This window comes from Sminthopsis crassicaudata, chromosome 1 (genome assembly GCF_048593235.1).
Source record: "Sminthopsis crassicaudata isolate SCR6 chromosome 1, ASM4859323v1, whole genome shotgun sequence".
Lineage (NCBI taxonomy): Eukaryota > Metazoa > Chordata > Mammalia > Dasyuromorphia > Dasyuridae > Sminthopsis > Sminthopsis crassicaudata.
In genome coordinates this window covers 88,874,637-88,895,158 of record NC_133617.1, presented here as the reverse complement: position 1 = coordinate 88,895,158, position 20,522 = coordinate 88,874,637, and the positions used below count along the sequence as shown (strand labels likewise).

General features: G+C 37.7%; 1 protein-coding gene and 1 long non-coding RNA gene across 2 annotated transcripts in view; one reads left to right on the top strand and one right to left on the bottom strand.

Moving 5' to 3' along the window:
- LOC141548439 (protein FAM135B-like) overlaps positions 1–11,927 on the bottom strand; it is a 144,595-nt gene extending 132,668 nt beyond the window's left edge. The window contains 3 exon segments of the mRNA XM_074277354.1: positions 4,801–4,927; positions 11,013–11,179; positions 11,913–11,927. Of these exon segments, the coding sequence (XP_074133455.1) occupies positions 4,801–4,927; positions 11,013–11,179; positions 11,913–11,927 (309 nt within the window).
- Positions 11,928–12,031: 104 nt separating this feature from the next.
- LOC141540840 (uncharacterized) lies at positions 12,032–14,766 on the top strand. The gene is made up of 3 exons (XR_012481590.1): positions 12,032–13,410; positions 13,508–13,908; positions 14,635–14,766. It is a non-coding gene; the product is annotated as an uncharacterized LOC141540840 (long non-coding RNA).
- The last annotated feature ends 5,756 nt before the right edge of the window (positions 14,767–20,522 follow it).

Genomic DNA, 20,522 nt, shown 5'->3' with positions numbered 1-20,522 from the left:
ACTAAACCAGGGATTATTAATCTAGAGTCCATAGACACCCAAGTTTACAGATGGATTTCAAGGAGCCTATAACCTCAGATGGATCTTCTCCAATCTCTAACTAAAATTTAATATTTAATTCAATTATGAATTTAAAAACCTCAGATGAATCTTCTCCAATCTCTAACTAAAATTTAATATTTAATTCAATTATGAATTTAAAAAACAATATTAAGAGAAGGGCTTTATAAACTTTATAAACAAGGCTTTGTGCTTAGTCTCATGTTTTTTAGCATGTTGTTTGCAGCCATGCCTTCCAAGAGGACAAAGATGGCATCAAAGTTAACTACCACACTGATGTCAAATTCTCCAACTTGAAAAGGCTACAGCCAACCCTAGAGTGGAGGGAGTATTGGTGCCTGATTTGTTTGTTTGCAGATAACTGTGCACTCACTCAATGGAGCCTTGAAGCTGAGATGTGACAAAGTATGGATCGATTCTCTGGTGATTTCTGCTACCTTAACAATTAACACCAAGAAAACACAGATCCTCGACCAGCCATCAGCATACCATCCATTTGTGGAACCATCAGTTATAGCAAATAGAGAAGTTTTGAGTGCTGTGGATGGATTCACTTACTTTGGCAGTATGTTTTCAAGGAATGTCCACATTGATAAACTAATAATTGAGAGGTTGAGAGCCATATTGCCAGAGCTAACTCAGTATTTGGAGGCTCCAAGGAAGTGTGGAAGAGGAGAGGTATTAGACTTGCTACAGAGCTGTTCTGACCTCATTGTTGTTCGCCATTGGACAGCACCATGGCAGTAAATTGAATCACTTCCATTTGAACTGACTTAGGAAGCTTCTGAAGATCTCTTGGCAGGATAAAATACCAGACACTAAGGTCCTTTCTTAAACTAAACTGCCAAACATTCCAACTCTACTGCAAAGAGCACAACTCCAGTGGGCTGGCCACATTGGTAGAATGCCCAAAATACACTTGCCAAAAAGTCTGTTTTCTGAAGGATTCACACAAGGCAAGCACTCACAAGGTGGTCAGAAAAAGTAACACAAGGGCATTCTCAAAGTCTTTGTTAAGTACTTGTATAATCATTTGGGAGACCCTGGAACAGGATGACCCAGCATGGTGTGCCCTCATCAGAGAAAGTGCTCTGCTCTATGAGCAAAGCAGAATTGAATTAGCTCAGAAAAAAAAAATAAAATGAAATGTGCAGTATTAGAGAAGCTATCCCATGTTAATATGTCCATGGGTGTCCACTTGTGGCAGAGCTCATATTGGTCTGTCAGCCACAATTGGATACACTAACTTTATACTAACATAGTGATATTATTTTGTTTAACTTTGTAAACAAATTAAAAACAACCAATAGTGAATCACTACACTAAAGTCTTAGGAAATGGGCCTAAATAGCATTTTTTTGCATTTCTATTGCATTCAGTAGTTGGTTTTCATAATTAATAGAGAATCAGCCCTGAAGTCAGAAGGACCTGAGTTCAAATCTGGTCTCAGACACTTAACATAGAATAGATTTAAAGCAAAAAGGAACCTTAGAGACCTCTGTGTCCAACTATTTCATCTTGCTGATGAGAGAAGTGTGGATAAGAGTATTGAAGTGACTTGACTAAAAAGCACCATACTGAAATCTTTCTAGTTTGGTATGGCCCGCTAGAATTTGATTCTGACATTTAAGAAACCAAAGCAACAGAATTCAATTACACTACTACTAAGTCACATTTAGATAGTAATTTTTGAACATGCAAACTGCTACCCTTTTATAGCAATGCTATGGACTAGATCACACAATGATCATCTTAAATTTACAGATGAACAAATGAATATTTTTTTGCCGTGGCAATTGAGATTAAGTGACTAGCCCAGGGTCACACAGCCAAGATATGTTAAGTGTCTGAGACCAGATTTGAACTCAGGTCCTTCTGACTTCAGGGCTGGTTCTCTATCCACTGCGCCACCTAGCTGCCCCTAAAATAAAGCATTTTTAGTAACATCTTTGCCCAAGGTTATAGCAGATGATCATTAGGATTGGAAATTTTTCCTTACTCCAGATCATTTTCTCCTTCCACTGCACCCTATTGCCCAATTTCCAATGGAAATCTCTTTATTTGAAAGACCCAAAATGACCTCTTCTCAATGAGGTCATTCAAGTATGCAGCAGTTGCATGTTCCCTGTGTTTTTCCCATTAATGCTAATGGTGGAGCTAGGAGTTTATACCAAGAGGCTCAGACCCCCTGAAGCTTTGGAAATGAAGTCCCTGCATGCGGGGAAATGAAGCCAGGGAGGGGTGATTCAATGGTTAAGCAGCACATTACAAAATGTTTTCTACAGATCAAGCAGTAGTTCACTGTTTTCATGAGGGTAGGCAGAACATTTCTATCTTTGGGGGAAAGGGGGAGTGGGGCAGTCCTTAGACCCATAAAAATCTTTCCCAGTACTATAAAAAATACTGGCTACTAATGCATCCTTTATAAGGCTCAGTCCAAGTCCAAGGGCAAGGTTGTGAAAAACAGAATTCTATATATATTTCATATTCTATTATAAATATATATATCTATTCTAAATTAAGGTTGAGTCTGCCTCTGTAACCTCTTTCATTCCCTTACTCCTCATTCTCCTCCCTAATATTGTCACATAATTCTATTCCAAAAACCTCCTATCTTTTTATCCCAGACTAGGAGGTAACATAGTTCAGTGGGAAGACCATTGACTCTGAATTCAAAGGGTATAGGATTATATCCCACTTCTGACACTATCTATGGTACTTTGCGTACATCATGTAATGTCTCAAGATCCCTGTTTCTAGATCTATAAGATGGTAGGAGTGGAGAACAAGTTCTACCATATGTGATTTTATGGCCCCAATATTTTTTGCTTATTTGTTTGTAATACTCATATTACAGGTTCCATTCATCAAATCTCTCTCTCTAGTATATAATTCATAACAAGCCAGACTAATTTTAGTGAACAGAATTCATCAGGTCCTATCCTTGGTCAAAAACTGTCAAAGGTTTCTTATAACTCAAGGCACTCACCAATCAGCTTCCATCCTAATTTTCAGCATCCTTCCTCCCTTTATTCCTTTCCTTCTTTCTTCCTTCTTCCCTTCCTCCCTTCTTTTCTCCCTTCCTTTCTTTATCTTTACTTATTCCTTATTTACTCCCTTCCTTCTTCCCTTCTTTCCTTCCCTCTTTCCTTCCTTTCATCCATCCATCCATTCTTCCTTCCGCTTTTCCTTTTTTCCATTATTCTCTCCTTTCCTTCATTCTTTCCTCCCTCTCTTTTCCTTCCTTCCTTCCTTCATTCTTTCCTCCCTCTCTTTTCCTTCCTTTCTTCCTTCCTTCCTTCCTTCCTTCCTTCCTTCCTTCCTTCCTTCCTTCCTTCCTTCCTTCCTTCCTTCCTTCCTTCCTTCCTTCCTTCCTTCCTTCCTTCCTTTATTCCAACTTCCCTTCCTCTAGAGGCAATTAGGATTAAGTGATTTGCCCAGGGTCACATATTAGTGAATGTTTGAGGCCAAGTGGGAATTAATTTCCTTCTGGTACAGAGTCTTTATTGTATTCTCTGTGCCACCTACCAGTCCCTAGCCTTATTACTGAAGATTATTGTGAGTCATTCCACTCCCTGGTTAATCTGTAACAGTCACTATTACCCATGCCCTGTTGGGTAATTGTCTAACTCTGAGTCTTTGCTTAAACCATTTACTATAAGGGGAGTATCTTCCCCACCTCTCACTGTCTGGGGAAAATACAGGATTTTATATAGTCTGAAATCTTCATTTTGCTGACAGGGAAATTGAGTTCCAGAAAGTGATTTGTTCATCACATTAGGATAACATGCAGGAAAGTTAAGCTTTGAACTTTAGTTGTATGATTCCTATTTTAGAAGTGCTTCCATCCTATCATGGTACAAGCCATCCTTTACAAAGTTTTCCCTGATTTCCCAATTTGTAAATTATCTTTCTTAGGAATTAATATATCTCCCAGACACTAATAATATTTCATTTTATATCTCAGATATTGATATAATGACATTGACATAAGAATAAATATTGGATCTGTAATTTCAATAATGCAGGAAACTTCCAAATGAATAACTTCCCTCTACAAGCACAGGTCTCTGACTATTTTGTAGCTTATAATCTTAGAGAGAGAAATTCAGTGACTTGTCTAGTATTACACAGGCATTTGTGTATCAGAGGAAGGACTTGAATCCAGCTCTCCTGGGCTTCAAGGTATTTTGTAGGTATTATTCCCAAACGCCTCTTCAGACATGCTATCTTCCACAAATGTTCTGTAAGCTCATTGAGGGTAAGCTTACTCAAGTTGATATCTCCTACGCTACATTGCATATGGTAGGTAATGAATAATATGATATGAGCTTGAAATTGCCTCTTAGACGATATATAGAAGATAGTGTGGTATAATGGGAAGAATTCTGGTTTGAGAGCTGGAAAAACTAAATTTGAATCCCTTATATGAAGATTACATTTGTATGATTTTAGGGAAGTTCCTTCTTCTCTGAATCTCATTGCTTTCATTGTGAAAGGATGGGGGGTGGAGGAGACTTGGTGAGGAGGAATAGGATTGGACTAGATGACATTCTAAGATAATAAGTAGTCATGATCTCACAATCCTCCTTTTATGGGATTCATTCCAGAAGAAGATGATTCCATCAGGGCAGTCCTTAGAACAGAAATCAGAAAATAAATCATGTTGGGAAAGGAAGAATTGGTTCTTGGTCAGGTACAACTTGAATAGTCAAGTTTCACATGGACCTTAGACTTTACCTCTGAGAAAGAAGGTTTGCAGTAACCAGCTCCAAAGACAAGGCTTTCTAAGGACATACTGGACTGTTCCGAACCTGACTCTGCGCTGCCCTTACCCAGCCACGATCCTTTCCCTGGGCGTGTAAAGCTAAAATGGAAAACATTGAGAAGAAAAATTAAGAAAAAATTCTTATTAGAAAACAAAATTTTACAAATAATAATAAAAATAAACTATAAAATTTACTAATCACTTGGCATAAAAATATCAATAAGACAGTATGATAAACTTGAAAACATACTAACTCAAAGTTCTAATTTTGCTTCAAGCTTGCTGCCTAAGTGACCATAGTAAGGACATTATGATTTGATCTCCCTAAATCTTTTTGCTCAACTGTTTTATAAGGACATCGAATTAAATGAACTCTGAGATCTTTTTCAATTCTAGTTCTATTATCCTATGATCCCAAATACTGAAAAGGTCATTCACCCACTTTTAACTAATAGAACATGAAGGTTCAGATATGAAGTGACCCTCTCAGTGTCATACAGAGACAAAGAAGCAGAACAGAGATTCAAATCCAGTTTTTGTGACTCTGAGTCCAGTATTCTTTCAACTATACCAGCATTCTTTAAAAATGCATTAAGAATTCAGTATATACCAGTCTTTCATAGAGTTAGCTATCTAGCTAACAAACTAATTAATAAATAGATAAGACAAGCAGATAGATTAGATAGATAAATTAAAGAGAGATTAGATAAGTAATAGAGGGAGAGAGACAGAGAGATAAACATATAGAGATAGATTAGACAGATGGATAGATAAAGTGAATGAAAAAATAAATTGTAATAATTTCTGTATGGCCCAGATTTATGTCAAATTTTCTTACTAATTATTCTGGAATAAGTGAAAAGCTATAAAGGATTCTGGGGGATGGATAATAGGTAGTCAAGTGTTTTAAATCCTATGCTGTAGATTGCAGTGTTACACAGGGAACATTCCTTGACTTACCCATTCATTGTCTGTAATATGAGGGCAAAAATACCTACTCTAACTACCTCATAATATCGGTAAATCATCAAATGAATTAATGATATGAGCATGCTTTGAAAACAATAAGCTGGTAGACAACAGGAAAATATCTAATAGTCATAACAAGCTTGTGATGCTTGGTGCCTAACAACATGCTTAAATTCCTAACATTCTGCTGGAGCTAGGTATTGAATGAATACTGAGAAGGTCATTCCATTTCTTGAGTCATTAAGATGTTTAAAAATATTGATTTTATTCTAGATTTCACCTTACTAAAGATTCTTAAAATGTATTAAGAAGAAAAAATTCAGTTTCTTCATACAATAATGCAATGGAAACAGCCTGAAGTTTTGGAGGATGGGGATGATCCCACATATGAGAAGAGGAGGAGGAGGAGGAGGAGAATATAAAAAGAGAAAAGAGGAGAGCGAGAAGGGAAAAAGATAAGAGGTATGGGAAGAGAGAAAAGGGAAAGGAAGGAGAGAAGAGAAAAAGGGGGAAAAGACATGAGAGAAAAGGGGAAAAGGGGAAAAGATAGGAGAGATGAAGAAGAAAGGAGGGAGGGAAAGAGTGAGTTATGATCTCAAAAACACTAGAAAGGTGGAAGGATGCAAATTTAAGAACTCCTCATGACAGGAAAGGTTAAGCCCTCAACCAAAATTCTCAAATTTCCTCAGAATATTTCAAAATTTTAAATTCTCATTAAACTATTATCAGAATTCTTTCCCACTTTGTGTTTGAATGCCAGTTTTATGTACGTAGTTTTAGTGTTTTCTAGATTTTAGTGTTTTCTAGAACCAAAGAATATGCTTCTGGGGAAGGGAAAAGGATAAATTTGGCAAATGGCACAGAAACTATTTCCTCCCTCTGGAAAGTGGCTAAAGAAATAATAACATTTTGAGAAAAATAAAACAGGTATTATAGCTACTCTCTATATAATCACTGAAGAGATTTTAGAACAAATAAAATCCTATAAGGGGCTTCTTAAAACAAATATGCTACCATGAAATCCTTAGGAATATACAAGGTCACTTAGTCAATTTAGTATTTATTAAAGTCTTAATTTGGGCCAGACATGATCCTAAGGGCTAGGCATCCTAAAAAGGGAAGGGTGGCAAAGTCTTTGTCTTCAAGTAGTACTCATTCTAAGTACATACATACATACTTACGAGATATATACAGAATAGAGGGAAGTCAGTCTTGAGATGGGAAGGCATTTATTTGCAACTAGAGGATGTAAGAGAGAGACTTGGAAAGATCTATAAAATATAAGTTTTCAGATGAATCCTAAAAGAAATCAGGAAAAAAAAAAAAACTAGGAGTCAGAGATTGTATGAGCAATACTATTCTTATTTGACAGATGAGGGGAACTAAGACTTCGAGAGTTTAAGCTGCCAATTGTGACACAAATTGATATCAATTAGGATCAGAACCAATCTTGCATGATTTCCTATCATACAGCTTCACTTTATCATCTGATTTTTGTATATGTGTCAATGGCTATAATAAAAAGGAATAATAGAAAAAGCAGAACATAAACCTGTCATTTTCTAGAACATATTAGCTGAAAAGGATTTTTTTGATGTTCAATCCTTTCAGTGATTTCTTATGTTTCATAACCCCATTTTGGATTTTCAAAGATACTAGAATTATTCGCCATTTTTTTCTCCAGTTCACTTTACATATGAAGAAGATTAGGCAAACAGAAATAAATAATGTTACCAAGGTAATCACATAGCTAGTAAGTATCTGAAGCAGGATTTGATCTCAGAACTTATGATTTTAGACCTGGGGCTCTAACCACTGTACCACAAATCTGTCTGTCTTTGATAAGGATCATAGAGGCCTACTAATTGAATATATTCTCTCTCCTTTTAAAGAGGAAAATGAGGAACAGAAAAAATAAATGTCCATATATTTTGGTCATTTTAATAACACTAGTTAACATTTATAATAAGCTTTAATGTTTTCAAAAACTTTACATATATTAAATCATCACCATAATCCTGTAAGGTAGGTACTATTAATATTCCAATTTATAGATGAGGAAATGGAGGATCTTAGAGACAGAGGTATCCAGGACTACATAATTAATATGTATCTAGGGAAGGATTTTTAGTTAGATCCAATACTTTTATCTATTCCCACCTAGATGGGAACAGATATTATTTTAGTTGAAGGTATTTGATGCTATTTAATGACCACTAAAAGACATTAAAAATTGCAATTTTAATATCACTTATTACACTGTTTTCAAGTTGTTTACACAGGTTGAGAGTTTCAGGGAAGAAAGTCACAATAATACAGACAGACTGTGAGTTTCTGAACATCCTCAGGGATTTTGTTGTTTGTTTCCTACCATAAATGCAAGTTTTCATTTTCTCCAACAAGTGGTCATCCAATCTCAATCAGTAAAGGAAGGAGACTCCTCTCAATTCAGATAGTTTTAAGTATGGATTAGATGATTTTATTAGTACATTTATCAACCAACAAACATTTATTAAGTTCTTCTATTTAACAGTAAATGTGTGCTGGAGATATAGATCCAAAGAATGAGAGAATCTTAATCCTCATGGACCTTACTCTCCCACAAAAGAGTCTCCCATTTTAAATCATCTTCATCTGAAGGAATATTATCTCAAAACTTGACCTTGAGCAGGTGAATCAGGATTTAGTTTCCTTACAAATTAAATTTTGATGACAGATTCATCTTTGATGAATCAAAGATTCTGAGGAAGATATCTCAGAGAAAGCACCACAGAGACAAGCTCAAGTTATGCCTCAGACATGTGCTAGCTAGGGGATCCTTGGCATTTCATAAACTCTCATATTCAATTTAATAAATGAGTCTATCACATTCTTCACAGGTTTGTTCTAAAAATAAAACAAGATAATATACACAAAAATGCTTTGCAAACCTTAAATTGTTATTTTTGTAGTTTTGTGGTGGTTAAAATTGTTAAAATTATATTTCAGTAAGTACTTGAAGCAATAATGAACTTTACAAGTCTAACCTGGGCTTGTTTGAGCACACTCAGATCATCTAAAATGGAAGCCTCTGCATGCTCTTTCATGTGGAGAGCAGCAGCCTTCTTTAAGAAGTACCTGTTTTTAAAACTGCGGACCCTGAGCTTCTTCCCCTTCTATCAGTTGCTCTTCCCCAATCTTTCTGCTATATCAATAGGTGAAAATGTTACAATACAGATAACATGAACTGGACTTATTGGGGAAAGACTTCTCTCCCTTTTTTCCCTCTAACCTTGGTTCCAAAAATTAGGTCTGGGTGTGTTTGCTTTATGAATGAATGTTAAGGGCTTAATGAATTTTAAGGGATCTCCTGAAATTGTCTTTTTGAGTTGCCATATTTTCCAGAAACATGCAAAAATATACCAAAGGATCTGAAGGGTCCCCATATCCATCCTTCCATGTCGAATAATGCATCATTTGCATTCCAAACTGGATTCTCTGGGTTTCTTTGGAAGTTGAGACAGGCACCAGGCACTGTGAAATAGTCTGAGAAATTGTTTGTGCAACTGGGACCTTGGTAAATAAGCAGACCATCATATTTTCATGGTCTAGCAAGTTCCCAAACGGAAAGAATGCAGCTTTTACCATCACCCTGCTCCTCCTCTTCACCTTTCCCCATCTTTACTGCATCTTTCTGCCTTCCATACCACACACTTTTAGGTGGAGAATTGAGTTTCTTCTTCCTAACTTTGTTGTACTGTCATAAATAGACAACTTTCTGTAGGGACTGTGAATTTGAGGTTGCAAATCTAGGTTTATTTCTTTTGGATAAACCTATTTTTCACATATGTTTCATGAAATTGTGATTGCCAGTTTCTATTTTGTGGTTTTTTTTCCTGTTGTTTTAGTTGCCAGAGGTGCTTCTCAGAAACCCAGAAGGTCCAGTCACTAAAACCTTGGAATCATAATTGCAATTGGTCTGATATAACTAGTCAGCTTATCATGTAAGCCCTGAGAAGCCAGAATGCTTGAGACATGAGCCTGAATACATATGAGGAGGGAGAGAGGTGGAACTTGGAACTTGTACTGAGATCTGTAGAAAGTGAACTAAATTATGAACCTAATCTATCTTCTTCAGAGACTGAGGTAGTGTAAGATGGGAGGAAAATTAAGCTCTCAACTTGTTAGGAAAGTAAGCTTAAATATCTGTGATTACCTTTTGAGGTACTTTTGTAAATATTTCTTTGTAAAAGTGAATCTGGCTATGAGTAGCTAAATGGAACCTAGGTGTTGGAGACTATTCCCTTCAAGTGAGGGAACAATATCAATAGAGGATGATGCATTAGCAAAGTCCAGACATCATAATCCCATTAAGGATACAGGGGCAACTCTGTTAGTAAATTTGTCTTAAACTAAAATCAGCCTCTCTGTGGGGAAAAAAAAAAAAAAAAAAGATACAGGGGAATTCTGGGGGAAGTATGAAATCTAACCTACCTGGTTTTCTAAGCAATGAGGACCATGGCAATCAGTGTGCTACAGATCATTTTCAATGAACTATTATTTAGTTTAATTGAAGATCATCAGCAAGGGGGAACTTGTGACTTCTTTTTTTTTTTTTTTTTTTTTTTATTAAAGCCTTTTATTTTCAAAATATGCAAAGATCATTATTCAACACTGACCCTTGTATAGCCTTATGTTTCAAATTTTCCCCTTCTTTCCCCCACCCTCTTGCCCAGATAGCAAGCAATCCAATATATGTTATAAATGTTGAAATATATGTTAAATCCAATATGTGTAAACATATTTATACAATTCTCTTGTTGCACAAGAAAAATCAGATCAAAAAGGAAAGAAAATGAGTAAGAAAACAAAATACAAGCAAACAGCATCAAATAGAATAAGAATGTTATGGTGTGAACCACATTCAGGGAACTTCATGAATCATCATTTTTGTCCAATTTATAAAATTCACATACTACCAAGTTAAAATAGCCATCAGTACTTTACAAAGCCTTTGCTGAAAATTTTAACAAATTATTTAATGTAATATGTGGTAATCTTAGGAAATGGCATAGACTTATTATTCCTTTGCCTTGGCCTTCTTGTCCCTATTTCATGGTCCAGAATTTCTTTTTTGCCTGCCCATTGTTGCTGGCTAATCTTCCCCGGCCCCCATAGAATGTTACAAAGCAGAACAAAATATGAATCCATCGTTGCTGAGCTGAGCTATATTTACCTGATCAGTGGTTGCTGCAGGGCCACTAGTGAGGCATGGATTGTCATGGAGATCACAGACAGGTGGAAATAGTCAAACATTACAGGGATATAGTGGTGCAGGCCCTTTCGAGGCTGGAAGTGGAGGTCCAATGTGTGGCTGCGATGGTGGGCATTGCCGCCAAATCCCTTGCCTTAGGAGGCAAGGGCAACCATTTTAGCATCAGGAGACTTAGACAAGACTTAAAAAACATGAATCTTAGTTGAATGAGAACAGATAATGTACTGTCTTGATTCTGGCTTTAGCTCACAGGATCACAGGATGATCAAACTGGAAGAAATTTTAACTGTGTAACAATAGGACACAGAAGTCCAAAACTTAAATGAGTTATAGAACAGAGAATATCAAATTACAGGATGTTTGAGTTGGAAAGGAACTTAAAATTGATAATATTAAAACAGAAAATAAACAGAACACAGAATTTTAGAGCTAAAAGGGACCTTAGAGACTACCTCTTGCCACTATCTCATTTTACAAAAGAATATGAGGTCCAAAGCATGTTATTGACCTATGCAAAAAGTCATATAGAAAGTATCAGACACAGAAGTAGAAAGTATAAGTCTTGAATGTAATAGTGAAAAGAACACTGGCTTTAGCATCAGAATGTATGGTTTGGACACTGCTTCAGCTATTTTCTAGTTGAGGTATAAATAGAAATATCACTATTGATACTCCATTTATTAAATGGGAAAAAAACAAATAGGAGGATATAGTCAATGATTTAGAGATTAATGAGCCTTGGAAGCTTTTTTGTCTAACCCTCTCATTTAAGATGAGAAAGTGAAGTTTATACAGATGTAGTACACTGTCCAAGTCACACAGAATCTGAATTCAAGTCCTTAGATGCCAAATCCATCTCACAATCAATAGTATCATGCCCTGTATACAGTACAAATATTTTAACCTTTTATTTAATTATGAGAAAGGTACTATAAAAATTTTAAATGCTATATAAAATGAAACTATTACAATCATTACTAGCTCAATTGAGAGCTGCATATTCTCAGGTCTCCAGGCTTTCAAAGTACAAACCTGATCCAGATAAGTTTTAGGGATTTTTTTTTTTTTTTTCAGATAAAAACTTTAAGTTACAAGCCAAATCTCACTTCTACAATTAAAACAACAACAACAATGTTACTTTTTGGTTGTTTTTGGCAGTCCACACAAATCTTTTCCTCTTTCCTCTGTGAATCAGAAAAGGCTGGAGGAGTAGGCTATTGGCTGCCAGGATTTAATGGTAATCAACTGCTTTTCTGTTTTTCCCTAACATTCTCAATCTATTCCAACTTCCATTAACACAGCCAGAGCAGAGATGACAATTTCCATAGCATCTACTAGGCTGTATTTAGATTATTTCTCAGTTCCTCACAAGATACTTTCAAGAAGCTTAACATACTTACAATTGAATAGACATTCCATAAAATGACTCCTCTTCACTTTCTGGTTACTTTCTTTGACTGATACCCTCTTTCTTTGTCCTCTTTCACCTGTCTCAATTGAGAGCTGCATATTCTCAGGTCTCCAGGCTTTCAAAGTACAAACCTGACCCAGATAAGTTTTAGGGATTTTTTTTTTCAGATAAAAACTTTAAGTTACAAGCCAAATCTCACTTCTACAATTAAACAGTTAAATTCTACAATTAAACAAAAAACAAAAACAAAAAAACCCTATCCATTCTCAGAAAAGGAATGATTATGTCTGAATATAGATAGAAGCATTCTTTATTTCACGCTTCTCTCTACTTTTAACTTAATTTTTTGGAAACTTTTATTTTTCATTAAGGTAGAAGATTATGTTTTTATTCACAACTTTTGTATAAACGTTTGCATAATTATAAATGTGTTTCAATAATTGTAAGTGGGAATCAGGGGAAAAAAACCTAGAAAGCAAAAATCTTGAAAGCAAATGTCAAAGAAAAATATTGACTACATTGGGCAAAATATTCAATAAATTAAACAGCAAACAATCCATTCACTTTTATACTTTGGAAATTATGAGAGTAACTTTGCGTTTAATTAGTAAGAAAGTGAGAAATGACAGTGTAAAGTTAAGAAGAGTGAGAAAGGGGGAAGAAAGAATGGAGGCCACAGTCAATAAACATTATGTACTCGGGGCCAAGCTCCATATTAAGCACTGAGGCATATAAAGAATGGCCCAAGCCATGCTCTGGTCTGGAGGAGCTCCCAGTCTAAGGGGGTGACCCCATACTAACAACTGTACAAATAAGTCGGTTCCCAGAAAAATGGGAAGCAATGGAGTTGCCTCTTGGGCTTCCTCCAAATATGTAAGGAGGGAGAGCATATGCTTGAGCACACTGAAAAGGGCCCAGTTATCCTCCAAAGGCCAGGGATCACTCTGGGTAGGTCATAAACCCTATGCTGCTGCTATCTTTCCCACCCCAAATGTGCTTCCTGATTCCTTCCCCTTTGCTCATCTGGTCCCTTCTTCATTCACAGACTTGGTCCAGGAGGAGCAGAGGAGCTGTTTCCAGAAATTTAAAAAAACCTTCTATTCCCAGATCCCCCTCACCTTGTTGCTCCCTTAAGCAGCAGTGCTTCTCTAGAGGGGAGCCCAAATGTCTTGCCTGACAGGGATGCCACAACTAGGACTTCCTCAGAAATGTCCTCAGATAACTCCATCGAGTAGGACCTAGGATAAGAATCCGAGGAAGAAGAAAGCCCAACATTTACCATCCAAGTGACCATTCGTTGGCCAAATCGGCCAGTCAAAATAGAGCCGGCGACTCCCACAGAATGTGACACCTGCCCCGAGATGATATTGGAACCCTCCTCCAACTGGCCCCAAGGAGAGGATAATGAAGAAGTGAGCCCACCCAGTACTCCCTCCCACAGAAGAGGCTGTGGCCTCTTTCACATTTTTAGGCTCAGCACGTGTTGGAGTGGACCCTCTTAAGAGCCACAAGTGCTAATTCCACCACCCCCAACCCCCCACAAACACACACACATAGAATGTGATGTTGGCTGGATGTCAAGGAGGCGGGATGATAAAGAGGCAGGATGTCATAGAGAGAGGCTGTCATGGAGGCAGGATGTCAAGGAGGAAGAATGTCAAAAAGGAAGGATGTCAAGAAGGCAGGATGTCATGGAGGAAGGACCTCAAGGAAGCATGATGTCATGGAGGAAGGACGTCATGGAGGAGGCAGGAGGTCAAGGAGGAAGGATATCTTGGAGGCAGGATTTCAAGGAGGAAGGATGTCAAAGAGGCAGGATGTCATGGAGGAAGGATGTCAAGGAGGAAGAATGTCAAGGAGGCCGGATGTCTAGGCAGATGGATGTCAAGGAGGCGGGATGTCTAGGCGGATGGATGTCAAGGAGGCGGGATGTCAAAGAGGCAGGATGTCATGGAGGAAGGATGTCAAGGAGGAAGAATGTCAAGGAGGCCGGATGTCTAGGCAGATGGATGTCAAGGAGGCGGCAGGTATTTAGTCAGCAATTTCCATTATATACACCTTTTGGTCAAGAAAGGGACAGAGGCAGGTGTATACAAGAAAAATCATGTCCTGCAGCAATGACTCAGTGACTTTGTCAGGTGGCGTGTTGGTTTTCAACCCATTAATTTGGAGGCATTGGGTATAAGTGGAAAACAGAGCAAAGCCTCTCCCCAGGCCATCATATGGCCAAACTGAAGAGTTTCCATTGTCTCCATCTATCCATTTACTTTTTTTCTCCACTCAATGACAAATTCTGGCGAATTCCAAGGACTTGCAGAAGCTTGTAAATGTCCTTGATTAAGTTGCTCCTATTCTATACCTACTGAAGCTGAATGTTTTCACTTTGTAAGATCTCTTTCCCACTGATTGAGGCAGAACCTTTCAGTTGTAAAATAAAAACTGCTCATCTTTAAATTCCCATCTCAGAGGTAGCACTAATTTCAGCTCCTATAGATCCTTTTGTGCCAGACATATGGGCGTTTGCTGTAATCTTTTGCCAATTACCAGACCAGCTGGGACTTCTAATAGCTGTGTGATCTACATGTGGGTCTAGCCACCTTTTCAGTGGTGTGTCGTTCATACAGATGACGAGCAAAGGACGTTCAGGTGTTACAGCCGCAGTCCTGATATCCCTGATTTCTGTTGCTGGAAGTCAAAAGTTTGAATAAATAAATCACCCAATTGTTTTGCACCAGTGTGAGTCCACAAATCTGATGTTCCTTCTCCTCCTGGGTCACAGATCACACATTGTCTATATTACTGAATGGAACAATAGCTACACATTCCTCAGTTTCCCAAACCCTCCTATGAATAGACAAGTGTCTTATAAGCACCCTCAGGGATGAGGCCATCAAGCTCACACTGAGTGGAAGGAAAAGCTCTGCAAGGTGAGCCAAGAGGAGTTCCAGTTTCCCAGAAAACATCTCTGTAGTCCTATAGGCATAAAAACTACTCTCTAACTGCAAACTCTTACCCACACAGGCATGTTAGAGACTAACTGAGCAGGTTGGAATGCAGCATTTTCAGAGAGACTCTGACCATCATCTCTCCTTGACTGAAGCAATGAAGACACTTCCCACCTTTTGTAATGAAGACTTAGGGGCTAGTGGGCCCTGCTGATATCATTGTCCTTCCCACTCCTCCTCCTCAGGCCACTGAAGGTGGAGTGGAGGTAGGAGGGTCAGGAAATGGAAAATCCCCAAAGGCACATGCTCAGTGGTGGGCAGAACTGAAGCAGAAACTGAATTTGCATATGAAAAGAACCAAATCCCATCCCCATTAGCAGGGTAGTTTCTGTAGTAAAATGCCTACTTTGGCCAGTAGATCCTCTTAAGCAGCAGCAAATGAGATAAATTAACAAAATGCTAAAGAGGATTCCTTTGGTTAGTTTCCCTATGGCAGGTTCACCAGCTTTCTGCTAGTTTTTTTCCTTCTCAGTTTCAGCCAGTAGGCAGAAGTCTTTCTGTTCTAACTGTTCTTAGCTAACTTTTTCTCCTTTCTCTAACTCAACCTCTAATTCAGCCTGTAATTGTCTTCTCTTTTTTAATTCTTTGTCATGTGATTTTTTGGTTGGGTTCTAACTCAACCTAGACTTCTTGTATTTTTTACTCTCTACCCTCAAGCATCCTGATGATCTCTGGATTTTTTTCTTGCTGAGGTGTATTTAATGGGCATAGGAGTAAAGGCCTTGGAGCTTGAAAGCAAGCTCCTGCTGTTCTTCAGAAGTGACCTTTGTTGAAAGACAGTCCATCTGGCTCTTTAACCTATTTACATGAGCCACATGCATAGCTGTGGGCTGGAGCTTGATCCTAGGTATCCTTAGATCCATAATGCCTCTCTGCATTCCCTCCTGGGTGAGGCACTACCTTGTCTTCAAGATTAATTACTGGGGGCCTGGCAGTCTACAGCACACCCCAAGTTTGGGCACCACTTATGATAACTCTAAGCATTCAGGACATTTGTGAATGTCCTGGTTCCACTCTGCATTCACTATTGCCAGTGTCTCCTAATACCCAGGTCCTCAGAGGAATCTCCCTCCATTCACTTTCTTTTGCAGTGTTAAACCAGTTTTACCATGCTTACCTCTGTCTGAGGTCTTCAAAGATCTCTGGCCATCATTCCATAAGAAGGATGGTTTAGATACACAGTAGAGGGTTTAAGAACAGCCATGTGCAAGCTCAAGGTCTTTTATTCACATGTTCTCCTCCTGCCAAGCTGACCTCCTGGTGACTCCCAGAACACCAGGCCAAAGAGGACCTGCTTCCTCCTCCCACAGCTTAAGGAGGTCTATGAGGTCCCTGGAACAGCCAATCAGAAAAAGAGACGCCTCCTGTTGATGATGTGCATCTCAATTCCACCAGAGTTCCCACCCATGAGGTGGTCCCTGGGAGTTGACAGCAGACCCACTTCCAGGGGACTCAGGCATTATTGCTTCTTTACCTCCAGTTTCACTGTGCCTGACTCCTCCTTGGACCATTACACACTACCATCTCAACAAAATCTATTGTGGAAAACACATAGGGATAAACGTGCCAAATTTCAAAATCCCTCAGATCAAAGGCAAAATTTTGGAAGGACAAAAAATTCAAATAGGCAGGGGTTACAATTGGAATTGAACAAGACACATCAGCAACCCCAGTAAAATACTGGAAAGATTTCAACAGAGGGCTGATTGTGAGAGGGAGGTGGAGACAGGGCAGATAGGAAGGAGAAAAAGAGACAAGGCACCATGGAGGGAGGCCAACTGAGGAAGGGAGGGAGGAAAGAAAGAGGGGAAAATTGAGACAAAAGGAGAGGGAGGAAAACGAGAGAAGATGGCAGAAGTCTGAGATCTTACTTTGGAAAGATTTCATAGAGTATAGTATTTACTTTAAAATTTATGATTTTAATCTTAAAATTATTATTTTTCCAAATAGAGTTTTCAACATTCATTGTCAAAATTTCTGTTCCCAATGTTTCTCCTTTGCTCCCTTAATTCCATGTTGCCCAGACAGCAAGTGACCAAAGTGAAAGAATTACAATTTTTTACACACCTAACCACATTCCTCACTTATGGAAGAAAAAAATCTGACCCCCGGGCAAAAAACCAGGACAGAGGGGAAAAAGCAGGAATCTGTGTGCAACCCCCTGACTCAAATGGGCTACTCTGAGACATGTCCACATGCCCACAGAAAGCATGGGTTCCCTCCTCGTAAGGAGAGGTCCCAGCACACCAAGGGAGCAGCCCAGCATGATGTGAGGTCCCAGGCCAAAACGAGGGAATGGATTAAATAGCAAAAGTCTCAGCTTCATTGGATGGACTGAAAAGGAAGTAACCATTGGCCAATGAAACAGCAATGCTGTCTAGGTCCTGTAGGTCACATGACTGCCTGAAATTTTGGCTGAGGGTCTGACCTCTTTTCCCCTACTGACCTTTAAAAATAGGGATCATGTGGCTTCCTGAAATTTAGAGCCAGGTCTGACCATTCCTGTCCTACCCTACAATCCTCTGAGAAGAGGAACCATGTGATGTCCTGAAACCAAGGTCTAAGCTGCTAGAGCCTCTGGGAAACCACCTCCTGGTCCCATTCAGTCCCTTCTCTTGCACACCTTCTCACCAGTCCTGATGTATTTCTTCCAAGAGGACATCCTTGTTATCAAGGCCTTCAGGCTGGTTCCTCTCCTCAGTACTAACTGTAACCTGCCATCTACCATTTAGAAAGATCCAATAGCCTCCCATCAGTGGAAGAGTTCCAAAACCACTTTTGCTGAGAAATCTTGGCCCACATCCTTATCTCAGATCAAGCAAAAGCAGAAACTGATCTAATTAAAAGAGATAAGGAAGGAAACTACATCCTGCTGAAAGGTAGCATAAACAATCAAGCCATATCAATACCAAACATATATGCACCAAGTGGTATAGCATCTAACTTTCTAAAGGAAAAGTTAAGAGAGCTGCAAAAAGAAATAGACAGTAAATCTATAACAGTGGGAGATCTCAACCTTGCACTCTCAGATTTAGAAAAATCAAACCACAAAACAAATAAGAAATTTAAAAAGTAAATAGAACATTAGAAAAACTAGGTATGATAGACCTTTGGAGAAAACTGAATGGTGATAGAAAGGAATATACTTTCTTCTCAGCAGTTCATGGATCCTATACAATAATTGACCATATATTAGGACATAAAGATCTCAAAATTAAATGTAGGAAGGCAGAAATAATAAATGCCTTTTCCTCAGATCACAATACAATAAAAGCTACATTCCATAAGAAGTTAGGGGTAAATAGACCAAAAAGTAATTGGAATCTGAATCTTAAAGAATGACTGGGAGAAACAGCAAATTATAGAAACAATAATTTCACCCAAGATAATGACAATGATGAGACATCATACCAAAATCTTGGGGATGCAGCTAAAATGGTAATAAGGCAAAATTTTATATCTTTAGATGCTTATTTAAACAAAATAGAGGAAGAGAAAATTAATGAATTGGGCCTGCATTGTAAAAAGCTAGAAAAAGACCAAATTAAAAACCCCCAACCAAAAATCAAACTTGAAATACAAAAATTAAAAGGAGAAATCAATAATATTGAAAGTTAAAAAAAAAAAAAAACTCAAATTAATAAATAAAACCAAGAGTTGGTTTTATGAAAAAGCCAATAAAATAGATCAACCTTTGGTAAATCTGATCAGAAAAAGAAAGAGGAAAATCAAATTGTTAGTCTTACCAATGAAAAGGAGGATCTTTCCACCAATGAAGAGGAAATTAGAGAAATAAGGAGTTACTTTGCCCAACTTTATGCCAATAAATTTGATAACTTAAGTGAAATGGATGACTTCTTTCAAAAATAGAGGGTTCCTAGATTAAAAGAAGAGGAGATAAATTGCTTAAATTGTCCCATTTCAGAAAAAGAAATAGAACAAGCTTTTAATCAACTCCCCAGGAAAAAATCCCCAGGACCAGATGGATTGACATGTGAATTCTACCAAACATTTAAAGAACAATTATTCCCAATATTATATAAACTATTTTAAAAAATAGGGGATGAAGGAATCCTACCAAACTCCTTTTATGACACAGACATGGAACTGATACCTAAACCAGGTAGATCGAAAACTGAGAAAGAAAACTATAGACCAATTTCCTTAATGAATATTGATGCTAAAATCTTAAATAAGATATTAGCAAAAGGACTTCAGAAAATCATCCCTAAGGATAATACACTATGATCAATTAGGATTTATAACAGGAATGCAGGGCTAGTTTAATTTAGGAAAACTATTAGTTAATTGACCATATTAATAATCAAATTAATAAAAAATTTATGATCATCTCAATAGATGCAGAAAAAGCATTTGATAAAATCCAACATCCATTCCTACTAAAAACACTTGAGAGTATAGGAAGAAATGGACTATTCCTTAGAATAATCAGAAGCATATATTTAGGAGTGTCAGTAAGCATAATATGCAATGGAGATAAACTGGAACCTTTGCCCCTAATATTAGGAGTAAAACAAGTTTGCCCACTATCCCCATTACTAATCAATATTCAATTAGAAATGTTAGCCTCGGCAATAAGAGTCGAGAAAGAGATTAAAGGAATAAGAGTAGGTAATGAGGAAATCCAATTGTCACTCTTTGCAGATGATATGGTGGTATACTTAGAAGACCCCAGAGATTCTAATAAAAAGTCATTAGAAATAATTCACAACGTTAGCAAAGTTGCTGGATACAAAATCAATCCACATAAGTTCTCAGCATTTTTAGACATCATCAACAAAATGCAACAGCAAGAGATACAAAGAGAAATTCCATTCCAAACAAATGTTGAGAGTATAAAATATTTAGGGAATCCATCTACCAAAGAAAAGTCAGGAATTATATGAGCAAAATTACCAAACACTTGCACAAAAATAAAGTCAGATTTAAATAATTGGAAAGACATTCAGTGCTCTTGGATAGGCCGAGCGAATATAATAAAGATGACAATACTCCCCAAACTAATTTATTTATTTAGTGCTATACCAATCAGAC